The sequence below is a fragment of the Mytilus trossulus genome, chromosome 6 (genome assembly GCF_036588685.1).
Source record: "Mytilus trossulus isolate FHL-02 chromosome 6, PNRI_Mtr1.1.1.hap1, whole genome shotgun sequence".
NCBI lineage: Eukaryota > Metazoa > Mollusca > Bivalvia > Mytilida > Mytilidae > Mytilus > Mytilus trossulus.
The window spans coordinates 27498379-27514838 of NC_086378.1; the positions used below are offsets into that span (position 1 = coordinate 27498379).

Here is a 16460-nt window from a genome sequence, read left to right on the forward strand (position 1 = left end):
TTCTATGTGTATCCATCTGACGAGTTAAGCCTTTGTCAACTGATTTTTATTTGTACTGTTACACCACTGTCCCAGGTTCGGTAGAGGGTTTGGATCCCGCTAATATATTTAACGCCGCCACATTATGTATGTATGTTCCTGTCTTAAGTCAGGAGCCTGTAATTCAGTGGTTGTCGTTGGTTGCTGTGTTACATATATGTTTCTTGTACATTTATTTGTAGGTCGTTAGTTTTCTCGTTTGAATTTTTTACATTTGTCATTCCAGGACCGTTTATAGCTGACTATGATGTATGGGATTTGCTCATTGTTGAAGGCCGTACGGTGACAAATAGTTGTTAATTTCTGTGTCATTTGGTCTCTTGTGAAGAGTTGTCTCATTGGCAATTACACCATATATTCTTTTTTATATTGGAAGGCTATATTATTCTTCAACTATCTAAATTCAATTTTATTGTACAAAATCTTTTATGCTTACACATGGCCAAAATGCGAAACTAATCTTCTAACTGTGTATTGTTACCTTCACTGTTTAGTTAATTTTTGATAATGGCCATTTGACGTGGCTCGGTACTTATACATCCCGTCATATAGTGTTGTTGTGCTTTGGTGAAATTTGTATGCTTGTCTTTTTTGCTGGTGTGCTGTGTCTGTATGTCTTTTCCCGCTTCTTTGATGACATAGTTGTTTGTTTTTATAGTGATTAAGATTATAACACAATAATGACTGCTGTACCCCTATTTTGGACATTTTTTTCTTTTATCTCTGTTTGTTTTGATCACACATCGTTATCAATATAATGTAATTTCATGCGACTGTCATACAAGTGGGAGGTTAAGCAAGCTATAAAACCAGGTTTAGTTCACACCATTTTCTACATAAGAAAATGCCTGTACCAATTCAGGAATATGACAGGTGGTATCCATTCATTTAATGTGTTTTAGCTTATTATTTTGCTATTTGATTAGGGACTTTCCGATTTGAATTTTACTCTTAATTACACCTTATGTAAGAATCCCTGGGTATTGATTGTTTTTTGGGCAATTGAAAAGTCTATGGTTTTGCAGGGGAAAACCCAATAAATATTTTGAGCAAAAACAAAATAGGAGGTGCTCAATAGCATTACATCATGAAGAATCTGAGAAAGTTTTATCAAATAATATTAAGTGGTTCAGGAGAAGTTGCGGATACAACATTGGTACCCTCATTTTTAGGCAATGGCAAAGTCCATGTTTTTTAAATAGAAATCCCAAAAATTATATTGAACTAAAACGAAATAAGAAAAAGAGTGGCAAAAGATACCAAAGGGACGTTGAATCTCATAATTAATTAAAAAAACAAAAAAAACTGACAAAGCCATGGTTAAAAAAGAAGCAGACACAGACAAACAGACAAACAACACTTAACACAACATAGAAAAATAAAGATTGAGACACACGAACCCCACCAAAAACTGGGGGTGATCTCAGGTGCTCCGGAAGGATAAGCAGATCCAATAAGAGGTGCACAATGGTTCAAGTCTACGAAGTCTCATTCATGTTTTTTTTAACCATTTCATTGTCTTCTCTTCTCTTGGTATACAGTTTCAGCGTCATTTGATATTGAAGATTACGTCAACATTAATATATTACCTTTACAATAGCTTCACTGAGGAGTTACATTTCAGCGGAGGAAATGTATTTATATGTATCTTTGTGAATCTTTGGGATCACGACAGATCAACCAATCAGCTGAATTTCAAGTATTGGAATTGTGTATTTTTAACGCTGTTTTTGCATACTTAATAGGATAAAAATGTAATGCTGTTAGTATATATAAAACAGGCAATAACTCTCGTTACTCCTGGGAAAATTGCCGGGATTTTGCAACCTAAATGGGTAATTTGAAATTAATATTTTTGTTTCGTCGAACTTTTACCTTACGTTCATGGTTCATATGCCAATGTTGGATTTCTTTGAATTGGTCTGTTTTTCAGATACTTTAGGATAGTCAAACTATGTATGGCGTATTTAATAATTGTAGGGTGTACCAATCTGTCCGGCATGTGTCATTTTACCTTGACATCATTTCATGGTTCATTTTTTTCTATGAGGTTTGTTTCTGAGAAAATTTTAGCAATATGCTAACGGAATTCGATGTTAGGAATGATTGTAAAGCCTACATGTCTGTGTGAAAGGGTTTAGTTCGACTTTAATGCATTACATTTATCACTTACATGTTAATTTAAAGTAATGCTTGAAGAAAAAAATCTTTTTTGTATTATCAACATAAATTAAAATGAGAATATTAGAACAGGCGAGAAATATAAGTGTGTCCACTCTTGTTGCTTTTCGGTCAATTCCTGCAAATTGATATATATATATATATTATATATAGCTATTAAAACCAGGTTAGCGATTCAGGCTCCTATGAGTAAAGTTAGATTACCGGAAATCGTTAAAGTGTGACCTTATCTTGGCCTCAATTTCACAGCCCAATAACAGAGATTCATCAAATGAACGATTTAGACACCTAGTATATTGTTTAATTATATAACAATTTGTACATTATGGAATGTATTAGGCTGTCGTCATCACGGTCTGTGGCATAACGATAACTGTTTTGTTATATATTTATATGTCTTTATTAAATTGATTGCTGTTTTACTTACAGCGGCAAATAACAAATAATTTTCATAACGATAATATAAGTTTACTTAATTCTTCACTATTGAAAACAGAAATGTGGGTTGGTTAACAATTTTCCAAAATAAACTGATTTCTGATAGAATAATAAAAGTCGATACCCATGAATTCATATATATCTCGAACATTTTCACACGTTGATGAGAAATAAACTAAAATCAATAATCAAAAACCTAGCAAAACACAGCTTTCATAAACACTTTTTTTTCAAAATAGTAAAGGTTTATGATTCGTATCTCAAGGGAGAACAGAAGTAAGCATACAAAATAGTGTTTTTGCTTCCTGTGGTGTGTCCACGACGTTGAAATCATCCAGATTCACATTTGTAATTTGCTGGATGAATTGACAGAACTCTTCTGAACAGCCTCTGGGCAGCATTGGTTTGGTGTAGAGCCTAGTAATGTCATCAAAGATACTTTCGTCACATGGTATGTCATAGGAATAGTCGACAGCGTCATAAAGTAGTGGCTGGTTGTACATAACATCCGGGACGCCATAGTTTTGATCAACTTGACGTTGTGACCGAATTCTATGACTATTCCACATATTTTTGAAAATATCTAAATGTTGTTGTATAACTGGCAGGAAACAAAAACGTACACACTCTAGATGAACTGGATTTGTGTTATTGAGCTCTCCGTTATCTATCATGTCTTTAAACATATTTCTCCAGAATGTGGTGAAGTAAGGACACAGAAAACTCCACAGCATCTCAATCCTTTGATTCCCAGTTGATCGCCCCTCAGAAAAACTTCTGTACCCTGACATGTTATCATTGTGAACTGCACGTAACGCTATTTGTATCGACCTTATAATAACGTTCTCCGTACCAGCATCTGACCGAACCAATCGTGGAACACGCTTGGATTGTCTAAGGAATTCTACAAAATTAAGCGCAACATTACGTGGGTTTTTATTCGTATGACTTGCAGTTAGCCAAATGATTTTTCGAGAAAAGCCATCGATTGCTCCATGCACTGATATTCCAAAGGGTTTGAGTTTATCATATCCATCTATGTGAATACAAAAATTTGGTCCTAGATTACAATATCTTCTTCGCACAAGTCGACGTCGAGATCTTGCAACTACACCATCATAATGTATAGCTTTCAGTGCAATTCTCACCGTTTCCTGAGTAGCATTGATGCCACAGCAAGAATTAAGTATTTTCCACATTGCTCTATATCCAATATTAGAGTATCCTTGTTTGTGCAGTTGAATTATCTTTTGAACCATATTAATCAATGGACTCTCTGCACCATATCTTCTCAGTCGAAGTCTTTTCATCATTCTGTAGACTGTCTTAACACTAACAAATTTATTATGAACGAAAAGTAAAAATCCAGCTATTTCTTTAGCCGTATATGAAGAAGTAAAATAATAAGCAACTAACTCATCCGTTGAAGCAGTGTCACCTGGGTAACGCAAAGGATTTACAGTGTCAGCCATTTTATAATATGTTCTGAAAAAAAAAGTAAACGGTTATATACTTCAAAAGCAAAATCGTAACTAAAACATGCTTATAATGAGGCAAGCATGTTGGAGGTCACAGATTGAGAATAAAGCCAGTTTTAAGTTCAACTTTTCATTCTATTTAAATTAGGGGTTCATATTGTATTGTACATTTCATGATGACTTTTTGTTGACGCAACTGCACGTACTTAAATACTTTCGTTATGACCTTGTTAATTTATCAGTTCCTTCTACATTACTATTTTCTGAATATGTTGCAGATCTCGCAAATTCACAACTTTTTTTGCAGAAAACAAAATATGAGCCAACGAACATGGAAGTTACCTTTTTGGTTTATTTACAAATTCAGCAAACATATCTACATACATCTTACAAACATATAGAAAAAATCCCTGAAGTTTAATACTACCAGTAAATGCAGTTGTAACTAATAAAGGAGAAACAATATCTTGAAAATCTGAATTTTAGATTATCATTCCCAATCCTACTCTGAGCAGCACTTTCATAATTTATTTCACGCTTTCAAAAATTGCCGTGAATTCTTTCAAACAATGCATTTTTGTTAATAAAATTAAAAAATAAGAGATTTCCTCTCTCCAAATTTGATGCAACACATTTAAGATATATGCACTATACATATAGATTCTTACATTGATACCAGTGGATTATCGGTTTTATCCAATCGAGATAGTTAAATTATCAATTTTAAAGTTCGAGCCGCCTCGGCGAGTACTTTAAAATTTATAATTTAACTATCGAGATTGGATAAATCCGATAATCCACGAGTAACTATGTAAGAATCAGTTTCTCTAATGATTAAAAAGACATTTTCTTTTTTTGTTTACCGAAAATCCCCTTCGAGTGCCTTTCACATTGCACGAAGTTGTCAATTTCGTTGACACCTGTTATCATATTTTGGGTCATCCAGTCAGCCAAAAAGGTCATGACTCTTAAAATCATCCAATGATCTTCTGAGATCACCAGCAACCACACGTTGATTAAATTTTTTTATACAATGGGTTCGAAAAGGGATAAATTTCCATAGAATTAGAGAAACATATATATCTTTATCGTAGTGACCACAGATAAATACCCATATAAAAATATTTTCAAATAATTTGAACTTCGACAATTAAAAAAAAATATAAATGCAAAAAATGATATTTGATTCATATCATATGATTTTAGTATTTTGGTAAACATAAAAATATTGTTTGAACCATTCAAGTATCTGTATTTGCAGTTTTAGGACAAAACGACCAGCACTAAATGCTAGGATTTGAAGTAAGAACATAGGGTTGATACGTTTTAAAAGATAAACTTGTATCAACTGGTGCAAGAAGATATGTGTCTAAAAACGTCATAAAAAACATATTTTTCTACTTGAACCGAGTAGTGGCGTAGTTTTACTTATTTGTTGTCAAAATATGTCTATACACTGTACATATATAAACTTAAAGTTCATACCCTATATATGCGACAATATATAACTTAAAATACAGTCAGCTTCAATTGTCTTTCAATTGAAAGCTGTTGATTTACATACTGAACAGCTTGGTCTATGTCAAACTGTGAAAAGAATGAAACATGTAAAAATCTAAGTTGCTCACATGATGATACAATCAAACAAATATCAGTAAACATAAAATAAATTTGGCATGCATCAAAAATGACAAGAAATTTGAAATTTCGAGACAAATCTGCAATGGTTGCAGCAGTAACCTTAGTGAATGAAATATAAAGGTGTCTCAGTTGTGAAGCATGTGACAATATTACTACTTGGTTATCATTTATTGATGTCCCACTTATATCAAGGGTGGTTAAATTTCGCAAGGACATTACAAATGCAAGATTGTTTAGCGGTGTTTCTGCTACATACAATTCTTGAATAGTAGGAGTAAGCTTTAGCATCAATTTGGTAAATCTGTGTGACCCAAAAGTAATATTTTGGTTACTTAGATTGAGACATACAAGCTGATTATTTTTCACGATCATTTCCATCATTGCAATGTCTATAGTATAGGAATCGTCAAATTCTACAATAGTCCACAAGCTTTGCATTTTTCGCACAACATCCTTTAGACCTCTGCATATTTTACAGACTGTATAAAGTAACTCCGACACAGGAATATAACTAAGTACCATTATCACTAATTCTTCAGGAAGGTCTAATAGACTAGCTGAAAATATTAAACAAGTGAATTATTGCAAACACCTATATTTTATAAATGTCATACTTATTTTTTCAAGAATCTAATATACTTTTATTCTATATGTACGAGTGCTCAGGTGAAGACCGAAGAGCGTTGTTTTGTTATATTTGCCATTTTATAAATTAAAACAAAATTAAAATGTATCAATAGCTTCAAAAGTTATAGATATATTTTGACATTTTAACTGAGTTTACAAATGGAAAATATAACATAATAAAACCTCCAATGATGTTGACTTGAGTCTTTTTGTCGCTGTTTTTAAAAGAAGTAGAAGCTAGATATCTGCACTGAAATATATATCAAGCCACTCAGTGACTCACATAAAGTTTCAAGACACTTTATGTTAAAAAACTCCAATGATTGGAGACCATGGTTCAAAGGTAAATTACTCAGAAATGAGTATGCAACATTCACCAATTTTAGATATTGATAAATTAATTATGTATATTTTTCATGTTAATTAATTTTACTAATATTCCACGTTTGATATGGAAACAAGGTATGGGATACCCATAATTGTCACGTTTATTGCAAGCCGTTCACGTCAAAACTCAGTATGTTTAAACCATTTTTCGAAAAATTTACACACTGAGAATTAGAAAGAAAAACACTGAGATGAAATAAACTGAAAAACACATCCTGAGAATTGAAAATTACACAATGAGATTTGTGCGCACTTTTTCTGCGCACAGATCTAATTTGCATATCTAATCTGTATCTATTACAATCTTAAACAACTAGGAGACAGAACTCGCTTTTAATTTGTAGCCTGAGTTCATGGCTCAAATTGTTATTTCGATTAAGTTTATGTCATCAGCAGTCCAAGGTCTGTTTAAGTTACGATTAGTAAAGATGTGAAGAATTTCCCTAAATCTCCTGTATCTTTAATTGACATTATTAGGAAACTCGAGAGTTCTAATGCATCTGTATGTATTTAAAACTTTAAAAACAGGTTTAATCCACAATTTTTTACATTATAAAATGCCTGTACCAAGTCAGGAATATGACAGTTGCTCTCCATTCGTTTGATGTGTTTGAGCCATCCCCTTGTTTTTGCCATGTGATACTGTAATAAGGACTTTCTCTTTAGAATTGTCCTTGGAATTCGGATTTTTTGTTATTTTACTTTTTACAACTTGCACACAACATGTACATAAATCTCATTGTGTAATTTTTGAAGTCTCAGTGTGTAATTTTCAAAGCTCACTGTGTGTTATTTATATTTTTGTAATCGCAGTGCGTCTTTTTGATATCTCAATGTGTATGTTTTTATTCTTAGTGTGTGTTTTCAGGTTTTTTAATCTGTGTTTTTTTTTAATTCTCAGTGTGTTAATTTTTCGAAAAATGTTTTAAACATAGTTTTGACGAGAACTGCTTGCCATATACGATGATATAACGTTACCACATCTCTGTTCATACACATATTATACTTACAGTAATTGCAAGGGATCTCTAAGCTGACCTGTAAAATACAAGAACAGATCAAAAGATTTAATCACATTATAAAGTGCCATAGTTTGTCAGCTTGGCGTGTGACATCAAATTTCCCTCATTTTTTAAACTAGCTTATAATACAGACATTACAGCAATCGGACTTGAGTATGTACAGGTTCAAACAAAATCTTTTGTTAGCAACCTTGCTAGCTGAAGCGTAAAGTCGTTATTAGCTTATAAGGTTTACCTTTATTACCCTTATTTTGAAGTAGTTTAGTCCAAAAGACGATAAATTGATTAGTCCACTCTCAAATTAGGGTAGTAAAGGTAAACCTAAGAACGATGTTACGCTTCAGCTAGCAAGAAAGGTAATCAAAGTTTTTGATTGAACGTACATAGTCAAATCCAATGGCTGTAATGTTCAACATGATTAGACAGTCATTTATTTATTCCTGGTATGGCGGACTAAAACAGCTTATTTTTAATACGAAGTTAACAATACGTCATGTCAGTATTTATTGTAAAAAAAATATGGAAAATAAGGATAGATCATAGAGGGAAATTTTTGTTTACTAAATTTGAGAATGGAAATTGGGAATGTGCTAAAGAGACAACAACCTGACTAAAGAACAGAAAACAGTTGACAAAATTTGTCGTCTTTGTACTGTTTATTGCACACACAAAAACATTGCGGTAGGGGCTTTGCCCATTGTTAAAGGCCGTACGGTGACCTATAATAGTTGTTAATTTCTGTGTCATTTGGTCTCTTGTGAAGAGTTGTCTCATTGGCAATTACACCACATCTTCTTTTTTTATATTAACCGAACAATTATAATTAATCTGCCCCGTCATTTTTTCAGTACTGCACGAGATTTTTTTTCTCGCTGAACACTTCGAAGTAACAAGAGTCACAAGAACAGTCATTGGAACTTTATATAGGGGGAGGGGGTCTATATAGTTCAAATGAACTCGTAGTGACTCAGTATTAAAACATCAAAGGATCTTATTTTGCCGCAACTGTGAATTAAAAAAATCAGAACTCGACTGGCTCTCTCCAACGTAAATTTCGTGACACCCTATGTTAATTTATAGTTAAACCTGATTATTTTATGAGGCGACCATTTTACTTTCACAGCTGGAGAAAAAGGGTTGTGTTTTTTTTTGCATCAAAAACAAAATTCCCCTAACGTGTGTATACTACGGCAGACACGTGGAAAAGCCTTTTTATAGAAGTTTTTTTACAACAATAACTTAATGATTGATTGATTGATTGTTGTTTGTTTAATGCCACATGAGCACAACAAGGCTATATCGCGGCGAGATATCATTTAATAAATTGTTTCTTATCTTACCTCCATTTGCTTGAAATAAAATGCTCAAATGTGATGGCGACCTGATCCTTCCAAAGTCAAAATGAAAATGAACAGGTTAAAATCGTGCCACATTTATCTCGATTTAGCTGTAAACTTTCCAGTTGCTCGCCTTAATTTAAAACAATGTGTTGCTTTATAAAACAATATATCGAAGAAAAAAAGGCAATTTATTATTATTGCATGATATTTTTATTGACTTATAAATTAATCGTAAAATTGTTTCTCGTTTTGATAATTTGTCGCGTTATTTAAAACGATTTATTTTTATGGCGATAAAAAACAAATCGGCTAAATGCCTTGTTAGGCATTTTGTCGAAAAAAATAAATCGCAGTAATAAGAAAAAAAGGCAATTTATTATTATTGCATGATATTTTTATTGACTTATAAATTAATCGTAATTTTTTTTCTCGTTTTGATAATATGTCGCGTTATTTAAAACGATTTATTTTTAAGGCGATAAAAAACAAATCGGCTTAATGCCTTGTTAGGCATTTTGTCGAAAAAAATAAATCGCAGTAATGAGAAATAAAGCAGTTTCCCGCTAAAAGTTATATCGCCTTCATGGATTATAAGTATTAAAACGAGGGTAATATACGCTTCCGTACACATGTGGCCAGCGCGACGGATATTTTATCTCGATAAACGTCTTTTTTCACCTACGGGTTAAATCCCAAACTTGATAATTGCAAAGTTTAACGCGTTAAATATATTGATTTCTTTACGCGTTAAAATCTTGTTTTAACGCGTTAAAACGGTATTTATCGCGTTAAATGTGATTTTATCGCGTTAAATGTTAACGTGTTACTTTATCGGGTTTTTGACATGATTGGCCTTTCATACTAGAACCTACAGAGGTCGTTCTGCAAACTTTATGGACGTTGTAAGGACGTGGTAGGAACGTAGTGAAAACCTTATGGTCGTAGTAAGAACGTAGTGAACACCTGATGGTCGTAGTAAGAACGTAGTGAACACCTGATGGAAGTTATATAGACTTGACACGAACCTAATAAACACTTGTTGAACGTGGTGCGGTCTTTGTAAGGACGTAGAAGGGTCGTGTTAGAGACCGAATAACGGTATTATCAATCGAATTTGAGCAAGTTACTACTACGTTTAAAAAAAAATTAAGACGTAGTGGAAACTTCATGGACTTTGTCTCAGTGTGACGGGGGTTTTTAAGGACTAAAATGTTAACAATAAGCATAAAACATAATGATTTATAGTTTATAAACAAAACAAAAATTAACAAGTTAGAAATATGTTTTTCCAACAATTGTAAAAGAATTAAGTTTTATTCGTTCAATTCTTCATTGTATATATTGTTTTATGATACCATTGTTAATATTTAATATATATTATACCATTTTTGTCGAGCCTTCGACTTAAGTCGAAAAAGCGAAACTAAGCGATCTGAAACGAAGCGTCGGTGTCGTCGTCGGCGGCGTCCACCAATATTCACTCTGTGGTTAAAGTTTTTGATATGTAAATAACTTTCTTAAACTATACTGGATTTCTACTAAACTTGGACAGAAGCTTGTTTATGATCATAAGATAGTATCCAGAAGTAATTTTTGTATAAAAAAAATTCCATTTTTTCCGTATTTTACTTATAAATGGACTTAATTTTTTTTCTGCGGGGAATATTACATTCACTCTGTGGTTAAAGTTTTTAAAGTTGTAATTACTTTCTTTAACTATCCTTGGTTTGTACCAAACTTGGACAGAAGCTTGTTTATGATCATAAGATAGTATCCAGAAGTAAATTTTGTAAAAAAATAAATCCATTTTTTTTCCCGTATTTTACTTTCAAATGGACTTAATTTTTCTGCGGGGAAACATTACATTCACTCTGGGGTTAAAGTTTTTAAAATTTTAATAACTTTCTTAAACTATCCTGGGTTTGTACCAAACTTGGACAGAAGCTTATTTATGATCATAAGATAGTATCCAGAAATAATTTTTTTAAAAAGATAACTCCATTTTTTCTGTATTTTACTTTTAAATGGACTTATATACCATGTTTTTTACGAGTTAACATATTTAAACAAACGAATCCGAAGGATGAGTTTGTTTAAATATGTTAATGATTACGACACATGGTATATAAAATTTGTAACATAAATAAAATGATTGACAGCTTCAAGACCTTCAACTTATATTGGAATTTGATCACGTTACAGTTTTATCCAATGAAATGGACGCTCGCGCAAGTCACTTTTGCGCCTCGTGTTTGATTTTTTGTGTATTTCATGTAATAGAACCCCTGAATTTGCAAAAGGGAAAGAACATGTCGGATTTTCCCGATTTTTATTTAGTTTTGCGCCCCGTTTATGATTGTTTGCGCAGGTAATTTCGTAATGTCATCAGACTGAGGTAAACAAAAATATAGGATTCCAGCGACAAGGATTAAATAATTATTCTAATGACGGTAAGAATTGTATTTTTTTGTTTGTTTTCAAGGTATCATACAAATTAATCATATTTTACAGAATTTTTATCTCATTGAAAAAGGCATAGTTATACATTTCTAGTTTTCGTACAAACTGCTTATCCGAAGTTCCGTTATTTTATTAATTTGATCATTAGATTATTTATTAAAACACAATTTTAATGATAAAGCACTGTATTTAAACAGTAGCGGATCCAGGGAGCGTATAGATAGTGTACGTTCCCTAATTGATCGAGAAAAAAATCATGTTTTTTCTCAGATATTTGTAGCCTATATTTATTCCTTTTTCTATAGGTACCCCCTTTTTTAAATCGATATTAAATTGGATTTTCGCAAAGGAAATGATAGTTTCACATTTCATTTTTTTCACAACTAGAAGAAGAAACATTTAGTAATTGTTTCCAAAATTAGGGGAATTTGTAACAATCCTTTATAGTTTAAAAAGGGTTTCTTAAGATGTGGGTTCACATAATTTATTGCTTTTTGTTATAAAATGAAAACAAATGAAGATCTTGACCTTTTATAGTACGTTTAACAGTTTCCTAAATATTTAAGAGGCGGGTACATTTAAAAAAAAAGGTGGAGCTTCAGCCATGGAATAACATGAAAATGAATATGTTATACCATGGCTGAAGCTCCGCCTGTTTTCCTTTGGATTCTAGTTGAGTTGCATATTTAATTAGCAAAGTATGGTACAACATCAATTTGCATATAATATACCATGGTTTACCCTCACCACACTTTTTAAGCAAATTATTTCATAAAAACATCAAAGAAAAAAATCCAATTTATGTTACAACATTACATACAGTCTGCAGTTAAAGTTTTCAAAACATTTATTAGATTCATTAACTATTCTAAATTTTTACCAAACTTGGACAGAAGCTTCTTACAATCATAAGATAGTATCAAGAGGAATATTTTTATTGTTTTTTTCACATTTTTGTTGACCCTGCGATTTACAGCAAAAGTAGGCGAGACACTTACACTTTTTTTTGCAATTTCGATAATTTTGATAAATTCAAATATTTAATGAATTGTTCGGAGACTGATGTTCTCATCAGATTTCTTATATATATATAGATAAATGTATTTTGATTAGACATTCATCAGTGGGAATAATTGCATAATATTCACGGAAGTGTGAGTTTTTTCTCTTGCTTGTTATAAGTGTCAAAATTGTTGGCTGTTATGTTTTATTTTTGTTTTGTTTCGTATATGTTTTTTTTATATGTATTCATGTGTTTCAGCGACGATCCTTTTGTACTAGATTTTATCCTGAATAAAATTAGTTAGTTAGTTACTTAGTGCATTGGAAACAAGGACAGATTGAAGAGTTTCACCCTTGTTCCCATGTAATATACTTCACATTGTTTCTATTTCTACAACAAGTATAAGTTGAATAGATTTATTGTTACGAATAACAATAGATTGTGAAAACGGGATGTGACGAGCGGGTTCTACATCACGAAAACACAGTCCATTGTTATTCATAACAATATAATTGATTATTCTTTAAATAGCATGAAAATAAGAAATTACTAATAGTTTTCCCTACAAATTTATTCAAAATTTAAAAAAAAAAACATAGGAAATTCCAAAAGCGAAAAAAAATTAAGCATCTATTTGGCATACAAATCATACTCCTTACGGACGAGTCATTGAAGTCGTGGCCACGGACAAGTAAGTAGTGGCCAGGGATAAAATAGTCGTGGTCACGGACAAGTAAGTCATTGGCCACGGACAAGTAAGTCGTAGCCACGGACAAGTAAGTAGTGGCCAGGGATAAAATAGTCGTGGTCACGGACAAGTAAGTCATTGGCCACGGACAAGTAAGTCGTAGCCACGGACAAGTAAGTTGTGGCCACGGACAAAATGGTCGTGGCCACTGACAAGTAAGTCGTGGCCACGGACAAAATAGTCGTGGCTACGGACAAGTAAGTCGTTGCCACGGACAAATAGTTGTGGCCACGGACAAGTAAGTCGTAGCCACGGACAAGTAAGTCATGGCCACGGACAATTAAGTAGTGACCACGACAAACTAGTCGTGGCCACGGACAAGTAAGTGGTGGCCACGGACAAGTAAGTCGTTGCCACGGACAAAATAGTCGTGGTCATGGACAAGTAAGTCATGGCCACGGACAATTAAGAAGTGGCCACGACAAACTAGTCGTTGCCACGGACAAGTAAGTGGTGGCCACGGACAAGTAAGTCGTTGCCACGGACAAAATAGTCGTGGTCATGGACAAGTAAGTCATGGCCACGGACAATTAAGTAGTGGCCACGACAAACTAGTCGTGGCTACGGACAAGTAAGTGGTGGCCACGGACAAGTAAGTCGTTGCCACGGACAAAATAGTCGTGGTCATGGACAAGTAAGTCATGGCCACGGACAATTAAGTAGTGGCCACGACAAACTAGTCGTGGCCACGGACAAGTAAGTGGTGGCCACGGACAAGTTAGAGAGCCGTGGTGTAGTGGTTAGTGCATCGGACTACTAACACAAAGGTACCTGGTTCGATTCCCGTTTGGGATGAAAATTTCAGGAACTCAATTTTCGGCTCTCCCTTGACACCATTTGCGAGTATGGTCTTGAGGAAACGATGATAGTCCGTCGGACGGGGACGATAAATGGCTGACCCGTGTTAAGAGAGAGACATATCTCTTGCACGTTAAAGACACCCTTGTAGATTTCGAAAAAGAGTAGGCTAATGCCGCTACAAGGCAGTACTCGCACCCGCAAAGTGGAAAGGGATTAATATAAGTTGTAAAAACTTGTTTCCCAATCCACTATAAACAAATATGTTTAAACTAAGTAAGTCGTTGCCACGGATTAAATAATCGTGGCAACGGACAAGTAAGTGGTGGCCACGGACAAGTAAGTCGTTGCCACGGACAAAATAGTCGTGGTCATGGACAAGTAAGTCATGGCCACGGACAATTAAGTAGTGGCCACGACAAACTAGTCGTGGCCACGGACAAGTAAGTGGTGGCCACGGACAAGTAAGTGGTGGCCACGGACAAGTAAATAGTGGCCACAACAAGTAAGTCATTGGTAAAAAAACTGACATAGCTTAATAGAAAATATAAATACAAAATACCCATTTGAAATTGTAATGTAAGCTACATGTAATGAATAACTGATTTCAAAGAAAAATTTATGTAAATTCTCAAAATGATACAGAAAACCTGCATAATTAAGAAAAAAAATAAAATGAAATACCAAATGAAATGAATGTGCGATAAAGCCTTGTCATTTACTTATGTATAGCATGATTACTTGAATGTTGATTACTATAAAGCTGAATTTTTAGCTCAGTCTATGAGGCAGAGTAGTCTAGAGCGATGAGAACAGTGCAGGCAGTGTTGTCGCAATATCACAATAGACGTAGGAGTTCGAAGACGAAGGAAGAACCATATTTTTCTTTTTCAAAATATTCATATTGACCGGACCATATGAGTATTTGGACTTTTTTCAAAATATTCATACTGACTAATTTGAAGGAATTGGTCAAGTTTACTGATTAGATTCGAATATAAATTACAGATCAAATTAACTGAGTTCTTGAATCAATTTCAAAAGCAAAAATGTAAATTAAATGAACACTGAATAGTTTAACTATTTAAAAAAGACAGGTTAGTTTAATCTGTCAATCTCCTAGCTGTATTCAACAAATATGTATGTAACATGGAATTTACTTTTAGTTACTCATTGAAATTTCAGTTATTTGAAGTAATGATAATGTTGGAAGATTTTGTTTTAAGAATATTTAGGAACTTTACTGCAAAAACCGACAAAAATACTGGACAGAAATTATAAAAAAAAAATCTATGGAAATGAAAAAAATAAGTAAAAAATAATGAAAACGTGTCGGAAACAAATGCAAAGATTTAAAAAGATATAGAGTTCTTTGTTACTATAATCTTACCAGTTGTTGAGAAGATCATTCCCGATTAAAATGTAGGGTTAATGATTGTATTGGTAAATTATTAAGATGCATGTTTGTAGAAACTGTTATGCACATTTTGCATATTAAGCAATCTGAAGCAGATTGTGGCAGCAAGAGTCGCATATACAGCTACAACCACTTTCAATCTCTGAGTTAAGTCCTTTTCAACTGATGTTTATATACTGAAAAATAAGATGATCAAATGACAAAGTAATACTGATCAAAATACATTTATGATCCAGCTCGTACTAGACCGTACGTGTACATACTCATACGATCCGACCGTACGCGTATGGCCTGACCGTACGAGTATACCCATACGGTTCGGTCCGTACGCGTACTGTCCAAATACTCTTATGGTAGATGGAATATATATATACATTCAGGTTAATCATTAATGTAGATCAAGAAAACTATTGGATGTATATGTAATTCAGTTCCCTGAGGAACACCTGATATAACTTATATTGTGTTCTAGTATAAATGTTTGTGTTTTCGATTAATAGAAAAGATTTTATCAAGTGTTTTGCTTGTTCTCATACGCCATAACATTTGTGTTATGTAATATTCTATTGTGTAAAACTTTATCAAAAGTTTTTTTTGATCGACCATAGGATGATAAGATCGGTTTGTATTTTTTATCGTTATTTCATGAAGGCTGGCGAATAAATAAAAAATATATGGAATTCGCAAGATCTGTTTTTCCCGAAACTGGTATTTAAAAGTCATAAAGTATGTTTTTGATTCAAGGTGTTGCATTTTTTTTTAAAGTGTTATCCATCTTGTGTTTTCTTTCTATATAATTTTTATGTATTATGTGTGAAACAGATAATTTACATCTTCAAATGAACTAGCTTTAAGCGAGAACGATTGACACTTTTGAATTA

The 16460-nt window shown here is 33.2% G+C and overlaps 1 protein-coding gene across 6 annotated transcripts; it reads right to left on the minus strand.

The window, feature by feature from the left end:
• Positions 1-2654: 2654 nt before the first annotated feature.
• LOC134721029 (uncharacterized) lies at positions 2655-9261 on the minus strand. 6 transcript variants are annotated; one of them, XM_063583691.1, is made up of 4 exons: positions 9154-9261; positions 7802-7829; positions 6297-6334; positions 2655-4143 (listed from the first exon to the last, which is right to left on the minus strand). In XM_063583691.1, exon 4 carries the CDS (start codon positions 4128-4130, stop codon positions 2919-2921), a length of 1212 nt encoding a protein of 403 aa, XP_063439761.1. In that variant the 5' UTR covers positions 4131-4143; positions 6297-6334; positions 7802-7829; positions 9154-9261; the 3' UTR covers positions 2655-2918. The 6 variants fall into 6 exon arrangements, with proteins under 6 accessions (XP_063439761.1, XP_063439764.1, XP_063439763.1 ...); XM_063583694.1 differs by having other exon boundaries at positions 6126-6334; XM_063583693.1 differs by having other exon boundaries at positions 6110-6334.
• Between the last annotated feature and the right edge of the window lie 7199 nt (positions 9262-16460).